This window comes from Gobio gobio (assembly GCF_949357685.1).
Source record: "Gobio gobio genome assembly, chromosome: 25".
NCBI classification, from domain to species: domain Eukaryota; kingdom Metazoa; phylum Chordata; class Actinopteri; order Cypriniformes; family Gobionidae; genus Gobio; species Gobio gobio.
Genome location: NC_137121.1, coordinates 27,409,355 through 27,431,723, shown reverse-complemented (window position 1 = coordinate 27,431,723; position 22,369 = coordinate 27,409,355). Strand labels below are relative to the sequence as shown.

The following is a 22,369-nucleotide window of genomic DNA, read 5'->3' as shown; positions in this document are numbered from 1 at the left end:
TCCTCTGTGCCATACTGACAAATGCATGTCATAGTGTGAATCATGAGGACCACAGCCTAGGACATAAACACCTGAGACCCTGGTGTAGAGTCTAGATCCAGGCTGTAAAATCTGATGGATGTGTGCGGAGAGGCCCAGCTCAAATCCTGACTGTAAAGCCCTAGATGCTGCCATACTCCTAATAGAATGGGCCTTTACAACTAGAGTCAACGGAAGGTCATGTGCCTCAAACCGTAGAGATCCACAATTTTATACTTTTTTCTAATTTTTACTTTTATACTTTTAAGTTGCATTTGTTTAGTTATTTGGCAATCTCAAACAATTATTTTATTTTTATTAAGAGGTTTGCACAAGAGTTAAAGGTACAGTGTGTGAATTTTAGCGGCATCTAGCAGTGAGGTTACGAATTGCAACCGCCCACCGCTCACTCCTCCCTTTCAAAGCACATATGGTGGAGCTATGGGGGCCGACACAGGACAAACATGTCGTCGTCAGAGAGTAGCTAGCGCTCTGTAGAGATGTTTGTCTGTTTAGGGCTACTGCAGAAACATGACGGCGCAAAATGGTGACTTCACTGTAAGGGGACCCGCGGTCTATGTAGATAGAAACTGCCCGATTTTAGCCCCGATTTTGACTCGCCAACAGGTTTTGCGAAATCGCCGTCAAATGCCCAAAATCATTGGCAAATCGGTGCTTGTGCACATGAGTGTCATTCACACAGTGTGAATGATCAAAGACGCAATCAGAGAGAATCACAGATGAGTCGATTCAAAATCCTGCTGTGTGAAATGTGTTCTGACTGAAAATGAGATACAGTGCAAATGCAAGATACAGGGCAGCGGGAGGTTCAGGGAGTTATAGACCAGAATATGAGTATTTTAATAGATATATTTACAATTATATCAAACAGAAACAGCACAAACATTTGCTTTACCAGCCACAACAGTAGCACATTGCAAAATTATTTATTTCCCTCAAACTCTATTTGCAGAACACAACCATTGTTCCCTGTCTCCCCAACCATTTCCTCCACCATAATCTTTTTTTTCATTTTCTCTGTTTTGCTGCAAATCAGCGCACAGATTGCAAGCATTAAAACTAAAACTTAACAAAACCATTAATAAAATGAACTAAAAACAAACTGAAATGTATAGCAATTTTGAAAATTATATTAAAATTAAAACCATTTTAAAAATGCTTAACTATAATAACCTTGGTAGGGATTTTAATATTATTTTATGGTGTTTTGTGTCCTTTTAGAAACTGGAAATCTCCCATCCCCATTCATCCAGCAACGGCTCAGAATTACTCCTTTTGTGTTCCACAGAAGCAAGTAAATCAAACGGGTTTGGAACAACATGATGGTGAGTAAACGATTGTTGGGTGAACTATTTATTTGACATAAACCAGGTAAACTTGTTTAACTTAAAGAGACAATACATAATCTTAATGTACTTTGGCATTACTTGATTAGTGATCGTGTAGCCTATTTTTTTGTAAAGAAAGTAACAAGCAAGCAACGTTTTGTCTTCAAAAGCCCTTACATTTGATAGAAACGATGTTCATTGCATCTGGATGTAATGATCTGAAGGGTTTTTTTTTTTCTCAGACCTTAACCACTAACATTATAAACCACATATCCACATCATAGAATTTCGCAGTTTATATGACGTGATGATTGATGAACTGGATTTTTTAAAAATACAGGAAAAGAAGTGACGTTGCAGTAGATCACCACAAGGGGGCACTATAAATGCATTATTTGGGGATTTTACTTTATTACAATTAGAAATTGTGTCCCACCCTAGGACAAATACATTTATCTCCCCAGTTCAGTGGTTAAAATTACCCAGGTTCATTAATAGACTCACAGATGGTGTGGAAGGGGACTGTCTGTTCCCGCCTTCTGGACTTCCTTTCACCCAATGGTTGATCAGGTTTGCTACTCCGACTTTCACAATGTCTGTATCCTAAAAATATAAAACTATATATAAATGAGGACACTTGCAAAATAGCATATATATCAAAATGTAATTACAAAGAGACAAAATTATTATTGTACATTTTAGTTTTTTTAGTAATTCATAAAGTTATGATTGATTTGGCTAATATTACCCAATAATTACACAACAGCTTCCCACTGGTGGATATTTATCCGTTTCAGACTCTGGCAAACCTGAGTGTGTGTTTGAATGTGAAAGTATAAAGAACAGATGTTGTTCCACACTAATTGACTACATGACCTATCTCACGCTGCTTCAACACTGAAGGGCCGCCATACTTGAAAATCTGATAGTAATAATGGAAGTGCCCTGACATCATTGTTTTCCCTTATCATATTTAAATGTGTGATATTAAATAGTTGATTTCTTATTAGTTTGACTTTTTCTTTATTATTTCCTTCACAAAGACCTACTAATACTCCCATACAGATTTGAAATGTAAGTGTTGTATGATTTTATCGTGCTTGCATCTTGAAATCTTTTTTTTTTTTTTTGGTGCGAGTCAATAAATGACTGTCTGATTTCTGACCTTTGAAGGCGTTCCTTTTAGGCTGGTTTGACTCCAGGCCTCTCCTGCTTCAAACAGATTTTTTTTGGAGGCCACCGGAGCAGAGACACATGGCATATCCACTGCTGCTGGCTTAGTCATCTTTGCTTCTTTAGAAGAGATCTGAAACACATTAGGACAGTCACACTCAGTGAGTCAAGAGTGATAAATTGTTTCTAAGGAAATATTGCAAATGTATCAATAGACTGTCTCAGGAGGCAGAGATCCCATTTATTTACTCTAAATATAAGATCCTTTAGTTTAAATGCTGCTAGAGACAGGCCTGATAGCCCTAATTGATGCTTTTTTTTCTTCCTAAGAGACTGTTCTTAAAGGAGTAGTTCACTTTAAAATGAAAATGACTCCATGATTTACTCACACTCAAGCCATCCTAGGTGTGTATGACTTTCTTCTTTCTGCTGAACACAATCAGAGTTATATTAATAAATATCCTGATGCTTCCAAGCCTATAATGGCAGTGACGGGGTCCATTAAGTTTGAAGCTCAAAAAATCCATAATAAACCAAACCCAAATGGCTCCGGGGGGTTAATAAATGCCTTCTGAAGTGCTCTCATCACCACTTTGTTTGGTGGTTGTCAGTATATATCAAAGGTACATTACAGATATCAATATTTCAATAGGTTGGTAATTTTACATTATTTCAGTTAATGAAATATGTTTTTTACTTTAAATTTAACGTAAAATTTTACAATGTACATGTAATTATTACAATATAAACCTTTTAAATTATACGGTTTTGAACTGTAAAATAGATAGTACACTAAGTACTGTCCCGTAAAACCTAAAATGTTGCTGCCGTATTTTTTACGGTAAAGTTCTGGCAACCATAGCTGCCAGTTTTTTACCGTAAATTTTACGGGGATTTTTTTTACATTGACCTTGGATAGCTTGAGGGTGAGTAAATCTTGGGGTAATTTTCATTTTAAAATGAACTACTTCTTTAAACCAGGAATTAGATACTAAAAAAAGTTACTTTGCACACTTTGACTAGAAACTAATATATACCAATACATGAAAACATTACATATAGTAAGATGAGACTGTAAACTGAACCTCGATTGCTTGTGTGTATTGTTCAAGTTTGTCATCAATCTTGGGCAGGAGTACAGGTCTCTGGATCTTCTTGAAACTGTTACTGTTTTCAAAACAAAAAAGTCTTGATTGGTGCATATGAACCAGTGGTGTTATTGTTAGCTAAAATATATAAAAAAATATGTTTAATTTAAATAAAGTTTAAATACATTATACATACAGTATATTAGATATAAAAAAACTAGAAAATTATAAATGTTGCATTGGCAGTTAAATAAAATAAGTTAGTAAAAATGTTCTAACACTGAAATAAAAATAGATTAAAGCTATATAGAAATGACAGACGCACATTACAAACTTAAACTAAACATTTAAATTAAAACAATAAAAAATAATTCAATATATTTATAACATTTATAACAGTATATCAATAATACTAAAATAACACTGAAATTCAAAATGCATAACAACATATTCAATCTTATATAATGTGTATTAAATATTTACATTTTAAAGCTACAAAACTGCAACAAAAAAGGTATTTTTTTATTTACATAGTGTCCTGAAATTTTTTGTGTATATGGTGATAAGTCTTATTTAAATCCACCACAATATCTTACAAGACATCAGGAAAAGCATCCACATCTGGTTTAAGTTAACCCATAAATCATTGCCGACAAGTCGATGGACAAACAAAGTATTATAGTGACCTAAGCCACCTATGTCAATATTTACTTTTAGACAACAGCCATTTTGCCAACATACTTGTACGTTTTTGTCAAGAATCTGCCATTTATAGCAAAGTCAGACCGAGACCGAGAATGTCAAGTACTGTACATTGGCCACATGCTCGTTTGCTGTGTCTTGTTACGATTTTATGTTGTTGAAGGCACTCACCTCTTCTTTAAAGATCGATTCAGTGATTCTGTTCTCTCTGTGATCTGGAATTTAAAAAGTTAAATATTTAAAAAAAATTGCAAGCAGAGTTGGAAAAAAGACAGTAAGACAAAAGATAGTAATTTCCCCTCCAGTGAGCTGTTACCTCAAGAATTGCTGTTACTGGATCATTCAGTCAGTGAATTGAACTCACTGGAGGGGGAAAAATATCAGTGAATAGACTTTAAGTCTATTCACTTAAGAAATCTTCAACACCCATAATGAACTGGGCATTTTGTCGTTCAAGGCCACTCCCACCAGTGTCCTATGAATGCAGGGTCAAATACCACCTTACTTTAGTAGGAAATACTTGTTGGCAAACTTTTAGTCATAATGGTGTCGAATTGTATTGTTCCCGGTGCAAGAATTCATAGAGGCAGCCAAGAAAATGTATACTTCAAGTATATTTTATTAAGTTTACTTAGGTTCAAGAATATTTTTAAGTATACTTTATGTAGTAAGTATACTAATATCAATGTACTAGAAGTATATTTGTAAGTGTACTGTTTCAATAATACTTGGGACTAAATTGACTTTTAAGTGTATAAAAGTATACATTTAAGTATACTTTAAGTGTAACAGTAGTAAACTTTGAGTACACAATTTGTTTACAAGTTTTTCATTTGTACTGCATCTGTACTACAAGTGAACTTATAGGTATACTTGTCAAATACTTTTATTTACAAAGCACATTTTTTAGTTTATGAAAGTACACTGTGATATATACTCTCAGTAAACTACTAGTTTAGTAGTTTAAGTATACTTGCAAGTTTTCTCCAAGTGAACGTAAGTTCATACTTTTTACTATTGATATATTATCTTTGCACTTTAAGCATACTACTTTGTTCCTATTTAGGTATTAATATTTATACTTGAAATATACCTTTAACTGTAATTAAACTCTTTACATTTTAAAAAGATTTTATTTTAGCTTCATGCATCCTTTTTTATCAACGCATGAATGTCGGTACGTTTCGTAAAAAAAGAAAAAAAACAACAACAATATTTTAAACAAAAAGCTGAGAGAAAAAAAATCACATTTTTGTCAAGGAATCATGATCAAAACAAAACACCCCTAAAGCTTCACAGTCATTAACCCTTCGAGGGTTGACATTTCATTCGGTAACTAGTCAGTTTGATTTACATGCTGTTTAATGTTTAATAAGCGTGTTAATTTACATTTGCGTAAGCAAGCTTCTATACCATGTTTCTGCTTCTTCTTCACCTGTGTTTTGATCTGGGTATTATGGGTATTATTTCAGAAGATCTGTTATAGCGCCCCCTACCATATAACAGTGATAACACGGATAGCTGGAAAATCCAATCAATGGCGGGGAAAGAGTAATGTAGATTTGAAGTAAATTCCTATGTACACTACACTCTAAAAAAAAAGGCTTGTAATCATAGGGGAACCTTTTTTAGTGCTATATAGCACCAATTTTGGTGCTTCAGTGGTTCTTCAGCGGTTCTTCAGAGGTGCTATATAGCACCTTAGTCAAAGAACCGGTGAAGAACCTCTGAAGAACCTCTGAAGAACCTCTGAAGAACCGCTGAAGAACCACTGAAGCACCAAAATTGGTGCTATATAGCACTAAAAAAGGTTCCCCTATGATTACGAGCCAAGAACCATTTTTGGTGCAATATAGAACTTTTTTTTTTTTTAGAGTGTATACCAGTGGAAAACAGACCAAGTTTTTGGTACTTTTTTGTCATTTTTGTTTCACATTTGGACATATTTTGCTTCAGTGAAGAACGTCATGCAGGTTTTGAACAAGAGGGTTTCATTTTTGTGTGAACTAAAAACTTTAACTTGTCCTAAATAATTATATCCAGATCATTTAGAGGGTTTTACAAACTCATGTGGGGTCAAAATGTCGTTTTAATGTCAATTTATTGGCTGGTAGAATGAGGGCAAACTAATGAGTGCAGGTGTAAATATGAATTCCTTGAGGATTGTAATAATGTTTCGTTCCAGTCATTTCTCCCTTCCTCAGACTAACATACAGTGTACATGTTAACAGGCTCCTGGTTGAAGCCCACAAAAGGATCCCTTGTGTTGCTGTTGAACTTGCTGGCTTTTTAACCTATGCTCACTGAGAATGTACTTTCAACTGTCAGTCACTACTTCTTCTGTAAAAACATAGACAAGAAATGGAAATCTGAGGGTCCCCGAAACACAGACTATAATAGTTATATAGTTATAGTTTCAGCCTCACTTCTAAATGGCACATAATACAAAACAGAGGGTCTCTTCCTGAATAATTTGAGCCATTTCACTTAGCATGTAAGTGAAGAACCAAAAATATAATTTAATGACAAATTTTATGGGAAATTATTAAGGCTGATGCCTTTACACTACCAGTCAAAAGTTTAGAATATAGTTTAGATTTTTTTTATGCTTTTGAAAGAAGTCCCTTATGTTCTCCAAGGCTGTATTTATTTGATAAAAATACAGTAAAAACAGTAATATTGCTAAATATTATTACAATTTAAAAGAACTGTTTGAATATATTTTAAAATGTAGTTTATTTCTGTGAAGTCTTCAGTGTCACATAATCCTTCAAAAATCATATGGATTTGGTGCATTACTTTGACCAGCAGTGTACACAGTTCAATTGTGTTTTCCTACTAAATTGTGGTATTAAGCCATTCATATTTATCACGGTTTATTTAACATCTTTGATAGATAGAATACTATATCACAGCAGTGTGTAAACAAATGAGGAATGGACAACATAACAAACACCTAACCTTAAACTAGTACAATAATTAATAGCAGGGACTATGGCTTTTTTTGCAGCCTTTGGAATGCCGTAATGCACTCTTGAATTCCTGAGAGATATTGTGCAATTCAAGAAACGCCTTCCGTTGTTTGTGAGATTAGGATGTGTAAATCTGCTTTGTTCTTAAGAACTTCCCATAAAGGTTCAAGATGTTGAGATATAATCACTTAAAGGCCAATTCACACTACACTGAAAGACGGCAACAGTCACTTTGTCAGGTATTGTCGTATCAAGGTGTTACCCCTGTCAGAGTGTGTTGCGTGCTGTTCTGACGCCGTTGGTCTGTGTGTGTCTGTCTGTGCGGTGTGAATTGGCCTTAAGACTTTAAGATCTTGCAATGTAGGAAGATGACTCATATTACTAGTTTTCCATTGCTCAGGGGTCCAGGTTTTGTGCTTCTCACACAATGTTCTGCATCTTTTTGGGTAGACTTTGGATACCAGTGGATAAAAGCTTGGCTTTGCTAGGCTCATGACCTACAGTTTGTGTTTGGACTGAGCCACTAAGTGTCTGAGTAATCCTAATCTATTTATGTTGGTAAGATTTGACTAGAGCCCCCTTAGACATTAAAGAGTCTGCAGAACTCTTGCCTGTGCAACCTCACCGCCATAATGCTGGGTAGTTGCCAGGGCGTTTCTATGTGGTTGATAAAATGTTTTGGTTGGTTTCTTGGTGGTTGTCCATGCCACAAGTGTCTATGATACTCTGGTCTCTAGTGAGGGTTAGGGGTCTGTTTGTTTTGCAAGAACCACTGGTTATGCTGTTTCCATTTTAGTCCAACTTCTGGATGTATAATACTGTTTTTAGAAAAGCTAGGATAGTTCATTAATGAATATGTCTATGCAAATGCTCAATCACCACAACATGTCATGTAGAATTTATGCTGGGGCCTCTGAACATGTTTTTCCATTTATTGATGAAATTCAACTCATCGGTTGTGTCTGAACTGATGAAATCACTCAAATAAGTGGTGAAACGTCTTCAAGAAATGGAAAAATGTGTCAGAATCAATTTTACAAGACAATGAAAGTCCCATAAGTGCATATGTAAAAACACAGCTGTTTTATAATTTAAAGGGTTAGTTCACCCAAAAATGAAAATTCTGTCATTAATTACTTACCCTCATGTCGTTCGACACCCGTCAGACCTCCGTTCATCTTCGGAACAGAAATTAAGATATTTTAGTTGAAATCTGATGGCTTTGAAAGTCCTCCATTTGCTCAATGGCACCGTTCACTCTCAAGACCCTTAAAAGATACTAAAGACGTCGTTACAAAGTCCATCTCACTACAGTGGTTCTAAAATAACTTTATGAATCGGCGACAATAGTTTTTGTGTGCAAAAAAACCCTAAATAACGACTTACATAGTGATGAAAATTTCAAAACAAAGCATCATGAAGCTTCGAAGCGTTATGAATCACTGAGTCGATTCAGCGGTTTGAATCGCCAAATTTCAGCAGTTTGGCGGTTTGACACGCGATCCGAATCATCATTCGGCTCAGTGATTCATAACCCTTCGAAGCTTCATGATGCTTTTTTTGAAATCGTCATCACTATGTAAGTCGTTATTTAGGGGTTTTTTGCGCACAAAAACTATTGTCGCCGATTCATAAAGTTATTTTAGAACCACTGTAGTGAGATGGACTTTGTAACGACGTTTTTAGTACCTTTTAAGGGTCTTGAGAGTGAACCGTGCCATTGAGCCAATGGAGGCCTTTCAGAGCCATCAGATTTCAACTAAAATATCTTAATTTCTGTTCCGAAGACGAACGGAGGTCTGACGGGTGTCGAATGACATGAGGGTAAGTAATTAATGACAGAATTTTCATTTTTGGGTGAACTAACCCTTTAAGCTGTAAAGCAAATGCAGCAATGAAACAAATAACACTCTTCAAACAGTTTTGTAGTTCAACCAAAGAAAAAAGGAAGTGGCCTAAATATTAACTAAGCCAATTTAAAGGATTATTTCTCTTCAAAATGGAAATTTCCTGATAATTTACTCACCCCCATCTCATCCAAGATGTTCATGTCTTTCTTTGTTCAGTTGAAAAGAAATTACATTTTTGGAGGAAAACATTCCAGGATTTGTCTCCACATAATGGACTTCCATGGCAACCAAAATGTTGAAGATCCAAATCAATGCAGTTTCAAAGCACTTCAACGGGCTTCAGAGGCTCTGCGCTATCCCAAACGAGGAATAGGGTCTTATCTAGTGAAACGATCGGCCATTAAAAAACAAACAAACTTGTATATACCTTTTAGCCTAAATTGCTCATCTTGCGTTGCTCTGCGACGTGCCATGGATTGCGCAGTCGCGTCGGAAAGGTCACGCTAGACGTATGCGGAAGTACCGCCCCAAGCGAACGTCTAATACAAATGCCCTTTACCAAAAAACACTCCATCTTCAACCTCAAAATCATCCAACATCGTTTTTTTACCTTTTTTTTGCTAAAGGCCGTTTGTATTAGTCTTCGCATGTGTGCTTTGTAAACACGGGGGAGGTACTTCTGCCAACGTCTAGCACGACCTTTCCGAAGTGATTACGCAATCCTTGGCACGTCGCAGAGTAGCGCAAGATGAGCATTTTAGGTTAAAAAGTATATTCATTTTTAATTTTTGCTAGATAAGACCCTATTCCTCGTCTGGGATCGTGCAGAGCCTCTGAAGAGCTTTGAAACTTCATTGATTTCGACCTTCAACATTTTGGTCTATGATGTGGAAAAAAATCCAGGAATATTTTCCTCAAAAAACTTAATTTCTTTTCGACTGAAGAAAGAAAGACATGAACATCTTGGATGAGATGGGAGGTGAGTAAAATATCGGGAAATTGTCATTTTAAATTGAACTAATTCTTTAAAGGAATATTCCAAGTTCCGAAATAAGTAACTACTGACAAATTGTCAGTTACCAAATAAAATAATGTATTTTTATTTGTCTGATTTTACAAAGTACAGGTAATAATAATTGTTTTGTGCTACTTAAAAACATGTTAATTTGTTTTGAACCTGGGATATTCCTGTAATTCTTATTTAAAGACCAACATATGAATATGCATGCATGTCACTTGACTCAAAAGATGTGTTCAACCACTTATAATACACACTGCAAACATGTGGGTATGATCACAGCACAACAAGCACAAGCAACTTACAAAATAAAATGGGGCTTGTATTCTGAAAAAAAGAACAGGATTATTTATCATGATGTTCATAATGTTCAATGTCTGAGAAATGCTTATTTGTTGTGGTTGCAAAAACATTTCTAGATTGAGAAGGCTATGCACGTACACTCTTAAAAATAAAGGTTTCCAAAAGGGGTTTTCGTTGCGATGCAATAGAAGAAAAATGTGGGCTTCCACAAGAACCTGCCAGTAGCTATCACCCTGTAACCCTGGCAGCCTGGCCAAATTTGTTGGGCTCCATCTATCATCATGGCCTCCTAATAATCCCCTTATACTGATTGGCTTCATCACTCGGTCTCCTCTCCACCAATAACAAGCTGGTGTGTGGTGGGCGTTCTAGCACAATATGGCTGCCGTCACATCCAGAAGGATGCTGCCCATTGTTGGTGGTAGAGGAGATCTTCCCTTCCATATAAGCGTTTTGAGTGCTGAGAAAAGCGCTATATAAATGTAACAAATTCTTATAATTATTACTTTTTACACCCTCAGGCTGTCCAAGATGTAGGTGAAATTTTTTTCTTCAGTTTAACAGTAAAGAAGATTTTAAGCTGAAACCGTGGTCCTTGGTGATTCGTATATTGCAAGTCAATGGCTACCGTCACTTTAAGAGTGAAAAAAAAACATATTACAGCGTAAACAAATTAATACCCATGGCTCCTCATGATACATTTAGGTTTTATCAAGCGAAACGATTGGTATGTTCAAGAAACTCAACATTATTACATTTAATCCCTTTAATCTTGGCAAACGGTCATGAGTGCATTCACGACAGTCTGAAGCGCGAACTTCCTGTCACAGTGTGACGTATGTGTGGGAGCGACCTCACACCTGAGCTGACACTGTGTTTGTTTACAACAGAGAGGGAGGACGTGTGTTTTCTTGCACAGACTGATCGTTTTGCTTCATAAGACCTCAATGAATTGGCAGGAGCCATGAGTATTAATTTTGTTTTGCCTGTAATATGTTTTTTGACTCTCAAAGTGACGGTAGCCATTGACTTGCATTATAGGTATCACCAAGGACCACGGTTTCAGCTAAACATCTTCTTTACTGTTCTACTGAAGAAAAAAAGACACCTACAGTACAACTTGGATGGACTGAGGGTGAGTAAATTAACAGCAAATCTTCATTTTTGGACGAACTATCCCTTTAAGAATGTTTATTAAGATATGCACAGTTACCTTGAAAGTTGGACTGATGGGGTTTAGAGGGTTAAATGGGTCATCACCATCTGTGGATGTGATGCTGATATTCTTCATTCTCTTCTCTGTCGCTTCAATCCTCCTTCTCTCAATGTCTTCCTTCATCTGTCTCTTGTCCTCCTGTAGTTATTAATACAAAATGAAATTGAACCTTTAAATAATGTTCTACTGCTAGTTTAACGTTTCCCACAAAAGCTTTTCAAAGACATACATTTGTTTTGGGCTAGTATTTGTGTTTTTAAACAGCTCAGCCACCTCTTTTTTGGCTATTTTCTGCTGTTCCTCTTCCTCTCTCCTCCGCTCCTCCTCTTCACGAGCTTTGCGCCGTTCCTCTCTCTTCTTTTTCAGTTCCTCTAGCTCCAGCTCAGCCTCGGCCTGACGCTGCCGTAGGTGCTCCATTTCCTGGCTCTCCTTTTCCTGGTGGCTACGTCTAATCTTCTCGAGCTTCAGCTCTGTCTCTAAACCAGCATGCATGTCTTTCTTAGTTTCAAAGGCCTGATCTACATCTACAGTCCTGCTGGAGAAGAGTGGAGAACAGTACAATGGGGTTAGTCTCAAGATGGCTTGGCATATTTGTTATTTTTTGTGAAACAATCAGTAATTACTTTTGGACACGCAGACATTCTGATCATCCGATCATACATATCCGCCATTTTTGGTGTTTGCAGACATTATATTTCCACACAATCAACTATGAATATATCTCAGATAACCTTAAACAGTTTAGAGAAAACTGTGGTTGGTCGCTTTACGTCTCTTTCTGTCGAGGTGGGTAGTTCTTGGCCAGAATACGCAGTTGAATGGGCCAGACCTTAAGGTGTTAGGCTATACAAGAGTATATACTAACCAACTCCCTTAACAGCCCTTTTAGAAACTTCTTGGCAAGACTTTTTGGCAGCTACAATATTAGGTCACGTCTGTAACACATATGACATAAGCCTCAAAATTTAAATGGGACCTAATTCTGCGTTTATTTCCCCCCTAAAGTCAACTTATAATGTTAGCCAAGGTTTATTTTAAACAGTTAGTGTTTATCAAATACAGTAACTATTTATCAAAAACAATGACTATCATCAAAAACAACACATCATTTTCCTTTTTGTTGACTCTTACAGTTAAACAGGCTGTATTTTTAAAATAAAGTTTTTTTTTTCTCATTAGTGTAATGCAATATATACAGTACCGTTTAAACATTACGATTTTTTTGGGAAATTCAGCAAGGACATTAATCAAAAGTGACAATAAAGACATTTATAATGTTACAGAATATTTCTATGTAAAATAAATAGAACTTTCTATTGATAAAAGAATCCTAAGTAAAAAGTATCACCGTTTCTACAAAATATGAAGCAGCACAACTGTTTTAAACATTGATAATAAGAAATGTTTTTGAGCAGCAAATCAGCATATTAGACTGATTTGTGAAGGATCATGTGACACTGACTGGAGTAATGATGGGAATAAATTACATTTGAAAACATATTTAAAAAGATTATTTTTGATCAAATAAATGCAGACTCGGTGAGTATAACTGACCCCAAACTTTTGAAAAGTACATGTATTATGTATAAAAATATGTATTGAAAATTACTGTATCATTGTAATGAGAATACAGTGACATATGATAATAGGAATTAAAACAGGCTTTAACTTAAAAAAATAATAATTTTGGGGAGACCTGGGCTTAAGGTGCGTTCTAGGGGTCGACCGATATGGATTTTTTAGTGCCGATGCCGATACCATTTTTTTTCATCAGCCTTAGCCGATGACCGATACGGGCTGCCGATTTTCTTAAGCCGATATTTGAAACCGATACTGCTTTTGCTCCCTCAATTAACAACATAAAAATGACACAATGATCAGGATGATAACAATTTAAAATTTACAATTTAAAAAAAGGAACATTTATTGAACTAAAAAAAACAATATTTAACAAATAGTAAAAACAGGTGAGGTAGAACAAGAAAAAAAAAAGAGTTCAGTGGTGAAAATAAATTCTGAAAAAAAATATTTAAGCATAAATAAAATAATTACACTATTGCACAAGTATCAACAAGCAAGCAGCATAATAAAGTGTACACTGACTGTACTATACTTAATTTTAAAACTATTTACAACCTAGTCATTTAATGGTTACACTCTAAAAAAATGAAGGGGTTAAAAATAACCCAATTGATGGGTTAGTCCATTTTCAACCCAACTTGGGTTATTTTTAACCCAGCATTTTTTAGAGTGTAGGTGCACTTAACTTAATCTCTTGTAGAGCAACACCAGTGGTAATTCAGGAAAAAAATCTCCCAATGCTCCACGTCTTTCGACCTTTTACCATCGTGTCAATTCTCAATTGATTTTGATTAATATGCACGAGGGAGGGAGAGCAAGAGAGTTTGAAGACGGTGAGAGTTGCCTGTGGACGCCTGTCTGTAAATAATGCTGGGAAAAAAATATCGGCGAACGCAGCAGCCTTGTATCGGCCGATGCCGATACACGTAAAAACGGCCGATATATCGGTCTAACACTAGTGCGTTCACACCATTTCATAATTACTGTCATTGCGAGATTACGACTTGTAAAATGCGTTAAAGGGATAGTTCACCCAAAAATGAAAATGTGTCATCATTTACTCACCCTCAAGTTGTTCCAAACCTGTATGAGTTTCTTTGTTCTGCTGAGCACAAAAGAAGATATTTAGAAGCATGTTTGTAACCAAGAAGATAGATCAACCATTGACTAACATTTTTTTCCCCTACTATGGTAGTTAATGGTTACAAACTTTCTTCTAAATATCTTCTTTTGTGTTCAGCAGAACAAAGAAACTCATACAGGTTTGGAACAACTTGAGGATGAGTAAATGATGACAGAATTTTCATTTTTGGGTGAACCATCCCTTTAACATCTTTGCAGAACTCATAATTCCAACTTGAAAACTTGGAATTTTGTGAGCACTCCGACTTGGCCACTGTACCCCCTGAGTGCTGCAGATTCATATTGTTGTTGTTATTGTTACCATAGAAACGCATACTTCCGAGTCCGAGGATGTGAACAGCTCTGAATAGAACATCATGGGTTGTAATTACGGTAATTATGACATGCTGTGAATGCAGCATAAAACCTACGGGTAAGAAAGTGTGGATGCACTTTATTTTACAGTGTGTGCACTTACGTGTACTTGCAGTGTACTTACCTAAGAAAGTACTGGGTAATATAAAGTAAATACATGGGTTAAGGTTAGGTTCAGGGGTAGGATCAGGGTTAGTACCTAGTTATTACTCAGTTACTGTAATTTCTATAATAAGTACATAGTGTGCACATGGGGAACAGGACTGTAAAATAGAGTGCTACTGAAAGTGTAGAATCAAGTTACCTAGGTGATTTTTTGGTTTTGACAAGATATGATGCCATTTCCTCAGCAGCTGCCTCTCCATTGCCATTAGGCATTCTGTCTTGCTGTAGGAAGACTTTAGACGTGTATGACACCTTCACCTCCTTCCTCTCCTCTTTTATCTGTGAGTGATGGTTATGATTTAGACATAGTAACATGCATGGTAAGATGTACTGTACTTCTAATATTGTAACAATTCCCCTGGCACCTTGTTCTCCATTGGTGGCTTTATTTCCTGTTGTCTCTTGCTGTCTGTCGTGTCATTGTGCCATTCCTCTGGTCTTTGACTGCTCACCCTTTCACTGATCACCATTCGTCTCTCAGCGCTCCTCCTCTCTGGTCTTTTCTCCTCCTCCTCCCTGTCTTGAATTTGCTGATACTGTATGGTGGTGGTGACGCTGGTTTTCTCTCTTTGTCTAGATCTTGCATTCATATTTTTCTCCTCCTCTTGCAACTGTACTCCACTGCCGTTCTCTTCCATTTTGAGCCGCATTCTCTGTTCCAGCTTCTGGGTCCAATCGCTGAAACCTTCATCCTCATCCATAGTAATAGGACTGCTTGGTTTGAGTTCACTTTCGTAGCTGAAAAACAGCAACACACCTATAAGTATAAAATGTGATCATGGACCACAAAACCAGTCATAAGGCTCCATTTTCTGAAATTGAGATGTATACATTATCTGAAAGCTGAATAAATAAGCTTTCCATTGATGTATGGTTTGTTAGGACAATATTTGGCCGAGATACAAATATTTGACAATCTGGAATCTGAGGCCACATCCACACAAAACCAGAGCTTTCCCTATCCGATTTTTTCCCCCATTGTCTCAAGAAATATCTGCGTACACACGAAACCACGTAAACCGATTTGAAACAATGAAGTATACATGCCAGACTAGTGTGTGGTGCTGTAATTCTGCCACAGAGATGCACTTAAAATGGAGAAGAAGAGTTGGAGCATGCGCAAGACCTGGTGTGATACACAAAATATACGGATTGGCTGTAGACACGAAAACGCTAGGGTGTCGGTTTCAGATTTATCCATTCTGGGACCCGTTATCAAAAACTACCGGTTTCAGGCTCCCAAAACGCCGGATCCGTCTGGACAATACACTGATATGATACAACTTTTTTACGAATATAGATAAATGCGTCTCCGTGTGGACGGGGCCTGAGGGTGCCAAAAAATCTAAATATTGAGAAAATCGCCTTTAAAGTTTAAAGCAATGCATATTACTAATAATAATAATACGAATACATTTTTTATATACTCCCGGTAGGAAATTTACAAAATATCCTAATAGAACATGATCTTTACTTAATATCCTAATGATTTTTGGCATAAAAGAAAAATGGATAATTTTGACCCATACAATGCATTGTTGGCTATTGCCACAAATATACCCGTAGAGGTATAGAAATGGAACTACAGTAAATTTACAGTAAAAAAAACATTGTTTCTATTTTAACTGAAATAATGCTAATATACCAAATCCCGCACACGAAGTCCGGCTCAAATTTTTTTCTTGTTCAAGACGCTGTTTAACCTGGATAGATGTCACAAAAGGGAAGAGAATATTATTGCAACTTCAGTTTTTTAAAAACACAGATGGTAAAAAGAAAGTAAAAATAAAGTTCATCACAAGTTGCTTTTCCACAGTCTGAGGAAAATACTATCACACACATAAATACAAAACACCATCATGTTTACTAAAATAACATGAAACTAAGCTAAAATATTGCCGCGCCCGAAATTCGAATACTTCTCTACTATATAGTATTCGAAAAACAGTAGGTGAAAAGTACCCGGATGACCTACTCCCGGCGAGATTCTGAAGTGTGCACACAATGGACACTTTACTATCCCATGAGGCCACGGGAGTTTTTATCAATGGAGGTGAATGGACGCAACTGACGCTGGTAGGTCACATGATAAAGACGACATGGCGAATGCAGTACGCCAGCCAGTACACCTATATTACATTCATACTACACGCATCCATACTTTTTAGAACATACTTTTTTAACGGTTGTGAAGTTCGTTCAAATTCAAATGTAGTACCTACTCACATTGTAAGCGATTTTGGATGCAGCTTCAGTGTTCTGAGACGCATGCTTATGACTGCACATGCACATTGGCTGGTTTAGCCTGAAAAAAATGTAGGAGGATAGGAGCTGCTCTTGCATGACTGAAATAGCTGCCCGAGAGGCGTTTCAAATATGGTGCTGAGTGAAATGACTTGGGGAAGGTGTCCCGGAGAATTCTGAGAATCTAATTTATGGTTTTTTTTTCATGTTATTCGTGTTATTCTTCCCTTCCTAAATATTTTTAACTGTAAAAAGTTTGATGACAAACTTTGATGTTGGCTTGACAAAGCCTTACCTAAAAGTTATAACTTAGAAAAGCTTGAAGTTTGATGATTTTATTCAAAGAAGTCAATAAAATTTTATTAACATGCTCTTACACAGTGCTAGCATGTTTTTAGCACGTTACAGGAACGTTAGTAGCACGATTAGCACATTGCTGGTGTAACCGGTCCTACTCGACCCCGGGATTCGAACCTAGTTTGATTAAAAGTGTCTATTTACACCAAGTGCAAATAGCGTGCCTTGTTGGCTAGTGCTATTCGCACTAGCTTCGCCTAATTCTGCCTGCTTAGCCCAAACAAGATTTAAAAAAGTGGTGTAGTCAGTAGAGCTTAAGGCTCGAGGAACGACTCGGGTTCGAATCTGCCTTTTGCTGACCTCGCTCTTTTCCCTTTTCCCATCACATATAACATCAGAAAGGCATTTACTTTCAATACAAATTCAGAAAATGTTCTAAAATTGGGAATAAAGTGCCTAACGAAATGTTTAATAATAATAAAAGTATTTGTTGGGTAGGGTTAGGTGTAGGGAGGGCGTTTATTGTCCCATTAAGGCAGCATCCATTTAATAATTTTAATAAATATGATCATTTACACTCTGCGCACCAAACAAGTGGACTAAGACCCACCTTTTCATGGGGTCTCAGTCCGCTTCCAAACAAACTGGTGCGATTCGATTGACATATGAATGCAACACTGACCAAAGACAAATAACAAAAAACACCGGGGCAGAATGCTGAAGCATAATTGTTTTATTTTGTCATAGGAGCTTCGTTGCCCATTACAGTTCGGTACAGTTCAATTTGCAAAATAGGTAAATTATACTTGCTCTCCCAAACCTGGCCTTTTCTTTAAGATGATTTAGACTCCATTACTTTGTGGTGAGACACTGGAACTTTTTACAGAAATGAGAGGCAGACCTATAATCACATTCATAGGGAATCTGGGCAAGTTAACAGTCAGTCAGGCATGAACGGCTTCAGTCAGTGAAAGCACCGCTTGAGCCCACACACCTGTGATGGTGTTACTTTGATGAAAGAAACTATGTGCTGAAGTCACTGTGCCAGCCTATTAACACGAGAGGCCGACTTCAAACACGATCCTCAGAAAACAGATGTTTGAGGTGCGTGTGAGGATCTGACACGTGGTTGTTTGTTGTTGTTTTCTTTCATTTGCCATGGGCAACCAGAGGATTTTGATGAAATGCATAATGTCGTTGCGTAATGTGAACGGTTTCACATAATATTGGAAAAAAAAGGCAGTGAGCTGTACACTAAAGTGTAAATGAAATGCAAAAACGTTATCCCATGTTGGTTAATGGATTGTCGTTTTACTGCAAACTACACGGTTAGAAAATGGGGGGGGGGGGTACACTTCAATGGGGTTCTATATAGAATTCTAGGGTTCTTGACTCTTAAAGAAGGCTTTATATTAAAAAGGTTCTATATAAGGCAGTGGTCGCAAACTTTAAAAGAGTTCATCAAGGTCTTAAAGGGGTACTTCACCGCTTGAAAGATAAATGTGTATTTAAATTGGGTCATTTATGTAGTAGAAATGTGAAATTATCTTAGAAGTTGGTGCCTTCCAGACTGAGAAAAGCCAGAAAATGTATTTTTCATATCCCAGAATGCACTTGCTCCGCTGCCTACGAAGCCACTCCCAAGCCAAGCCTACCGGTTACATCTCTTGCCCACCGCAGCACCACACCACCGTCGTTTTGATTTTTATAGTAATAATATCATTTAGTCCAGTTAGAGAACAGACACTGCAATTAAAAGCTGAACGTGTCTGCTCAATACAGAGCCGAATGAGTGTCGTCGCACAAACACAGCAGGAGTCAGATTTCATTCATCAGAGAGTGAGGAGCTGACAGACCAGATGATCGCGGAAGATTTGGTTTCAAAAGCGAAATGCGCCTATTTAAGTGATTTTGTCATTGTACCGTTTTGTTGTTGTGTTTTCGTTGGCGCTAATTTTAAACCGAAAATAAAATGAGCGCGGCCGACCGGCATTCAATCACGGCCGCATTGTCATTCATTCACGGCCTCACAGTCATTCACGGTGCGTGTCCAGTCTGGCACATTTTCAGTTCATGCCTATGGAAGCTTAACTTTTAATAGAAATTCATTGAGAACACTCGCTTTGCTCCACACCGCTCCGTTATGAATGTCTGTGCGGCCGTCTGTGTCTTGCATTCTGTGAGTGAGATCCTACCCCCTATGGGTGGGTTAAAAACATGCGGAACTAGCTCCTACTACTGGCTGTAGTCTCTAGCCTCTGGCCAAAAAAGCCTCCGATGATGCAAAATTACAATATTTACATCATCGGAGGCTTTTTTCCAGACATAAAATACATAAGTCTCTCATCTCAGGGCGACATGAGGAGAGGAAGCACTCATCATTAGAATATACTACTGGGTTTCTCCTGATATAAAGCTTAATGCTAAATTGCTGAAGTAACCCTTTAACTCTTCAAGGGTACTCGAAACTTCCAGGCACGCGAGTTAGAGCTGGTTCTCCAAGAGCTGTGATTGAGACCAATGATATAAGGAGATATGTCTACATGATTGAATAATACTTTAAAGGGATAGTTCACCCAAAATTGAAAATTACCCCACGATTTACTCACTCTCAAGCCATCCTAGGTGTATATGACATTCTTCTTTCAGACGAATACAATTGGAGCTATATTTAAAAATGTTTTATAATGGCAGTGAATGGCAGACCAAAATTTGAAGCCCGAAAAAAGTACATCCATCCATTATAAAAGTAATACACACGGCTCCGGAGGGTTAATAAATACCTTCTGAAGCAAAATGATGGGTTTGTGTAAGAAAAATATACATCTTTAAAACATTTAAATATTTTAAGAGAAAGTGTAACACCTCTCGCAGTTTAAAATGCTTACGCTACGTCCGGGCGTCATCGTCGCGGCACACTGTAAAAATGTTATGTGCTATTTACTTAAAACAATTATGGTCACAATATTACACATATTATTTTGAGTAGTTTTGGCTTGGTTTCTTTAATGGAATCTAGCTGAATAAATCATGTAAAATCTCCTAAATGATTTAGTCTATGAAACAATTAATTTAATATTTTTAGTGAAATGTGGTTATTTATTTCAAGTTGACTTTTAAAAGAGGGTATAAATTAGAGTGACTGGAAATGACCTGTTTATATTTGACTTACACTATACAATTAATAGACTGTATGCTGCCAGCACAGCACAAGCAGAAACAAACTTGTTACTGCACTGGCATTAGCAAAGTCATTGCTCATTGAACAAAGCAACATGCTTTATAATATTAGTATAAATGCAGTTATCCACAACCTAACCAAGATCTACTCTTCTACACAATGGTAACGGTCAAAACTTCAACATAACAGAAACTCTTTCAAATAGCAAACATAACAGAACATTAAACGTTAACAGATGTTTCCCTTCACTCAAAAACTCATCAAATAACACTTAATTTCAATATTAACTCTCCCTTTCCAGCCATATGCAAAGCATGGGAACTAACAATGGTGTCTCTAAATAAATCTGCACAATTGAGCTAATTCTCTTAAAATAAATAGCCTTTTCCCCCTTAATTTCATCAGTTTAATCGGTTCCTCAATTCAAGCCTCAAAATTCGTACAAAAACCCTCACTTTTATGAATCGAAAAACTATTATTTACTATTATTTAAACTATTATTTACTACTATAAACTAAAACTATTATTTATTTATTTATAGTGATTAAGCATGCCTGTGTATGCACATTGGGACGCAGGGCGTCTGTTTATGATCTGTTTAGTCGTAACATTTAATCAGAATAAAACATTACACACACAACTGCAGTTGAAAATATCAAAATAGGGATAAAGAGGATGTTTTTACAGACTATTTTCTGTTCATTGCGAAGCCTTGAATTAATATCTATTTCATCTGCCCAGGAGCTGCCGGAAAGGAATGCCAAGCACATTCCACAAGATTATTAAGTAGATTTTCAGCAACAACTGAACATCAACAATCAGTCAATACAATTCAATGCAAAATATCCCAGTTAAAAATCTGAATGCTTATTTACTTCACCAAAAGCTAATTGTATGAGTCTAGTTCAAAAACTCTTGCACAGGCATTACTAAAAATCCACTTTTCATGTTAAACCGATCTAAAAGGTCTTAAAAATGATTCATGTGTATCTAAGCCAAGAGTGAGCTTCTAAATCTCTGATAAAGGATAATTACAAAGTGGCCCTAGACGACCTATTTGTGCTTTGAACAGGTTGACTCAGACAGCTGTGTTTATCCTCACACATATAAAATATGTGTGTGAGGTCCATAATGATTCTCTGATTAAAAGAAAGGTTTTATATGGTGTGGGATATGACATAAACCCTGTTCCAAAGGCATGCCCTGCTGAAAATTCTTCAGAGATTAGGTAATGATGAGAGACCAGCTGTGCCGCCCACTGTGTATATGAATGTGTGTTTGGTTGAGAGAGAAAAAGAGAGAAAGAAAACATTTAAGTCCAACCCTACAATCAATGACATGATGCTCCTTTTTTTCCGGATATGTACATTTATTCAAAAATGGATTAAAAATGCAATTCATAAATACAACTATTTGTATATATTTTATTTGAAATGTATTTTTATTTTTTAGATATTGTATATTTGTTGTTTAAAAAACTGTTATCCAATCATAGCAGTGGGCGTTGACTTCCAAATCTTCAGTGCGGCACGCCCATAAAAACCGAGTGTTCCATGAGAGAGCCTCAAAACCAGGGTAGAAAATAGCCTATTACTAAATCCAGATTTTTGGAGTTTGGCCGAATACCGAATCCACTGGTTAAGATTCTGCCGAATCCGAAACCAAATACTGAATCCTACTCCCATCCTCCGTCCATTATCACAGTAAAAACATTA

At 36.7% G+C, this 22,369-nt stretch overlaps 1 protein-coding gene across 3 annotated transcripts in view; it reads right to left on the bottom strand.

The window, feature by feature from the left end:
• lsp1a (lymphocyte specific protein 1 a) overlaps positions 1 to 22,369 on the bottom strand; it is a 51,367-nt gene that overhangs the window by 13,395 nt on the left and 15,603 nt on the right. The window contains exons 3-10 of one of the 3 annotated variants that reach the window (XM_079810410.1): positions 15,298 to 15,670; positions 15,072 to 15,211; positions 11,963 to 12,221; positions 11,687 to 11,827; positions 4,502 to 4,545; positions 3,626 to 3,707; positions 2,533 to 2,673; positions 1,872 to 1,970 (exon numbers count right to left, since the gene is read on the bottom strand). In XM_079810410.1, coding sequence (XP_079666536.1) covers positions 1,872 to 1,970; positions 2,533 to 2,673; positions 3,626 to 3,707; positions 4,502 to 4,545; positions 11,687 to 11,827; positions 11,963 to 12,221; positions 15,072 to 15,211; positions 15,298 to 15,670 — 1,279 coding nt within the window. Of the gene's footprint in view, positions 1 to 1,871; positions 1,971 to 2,532; positions 2,674 to 3,625; positions 3,708 to 4,501; positions 4,546 to 11,686; positions 11,828 to 11,962; positions 12,225 to 15,071; positions 15,212 to 15,297; positions 15,690 to 22,369 lie in introns of all 3 variants that reach the window. The other 2 variants (XM_079810409.1, XM_079810411.1) reach the window with 2 other exon arrangements.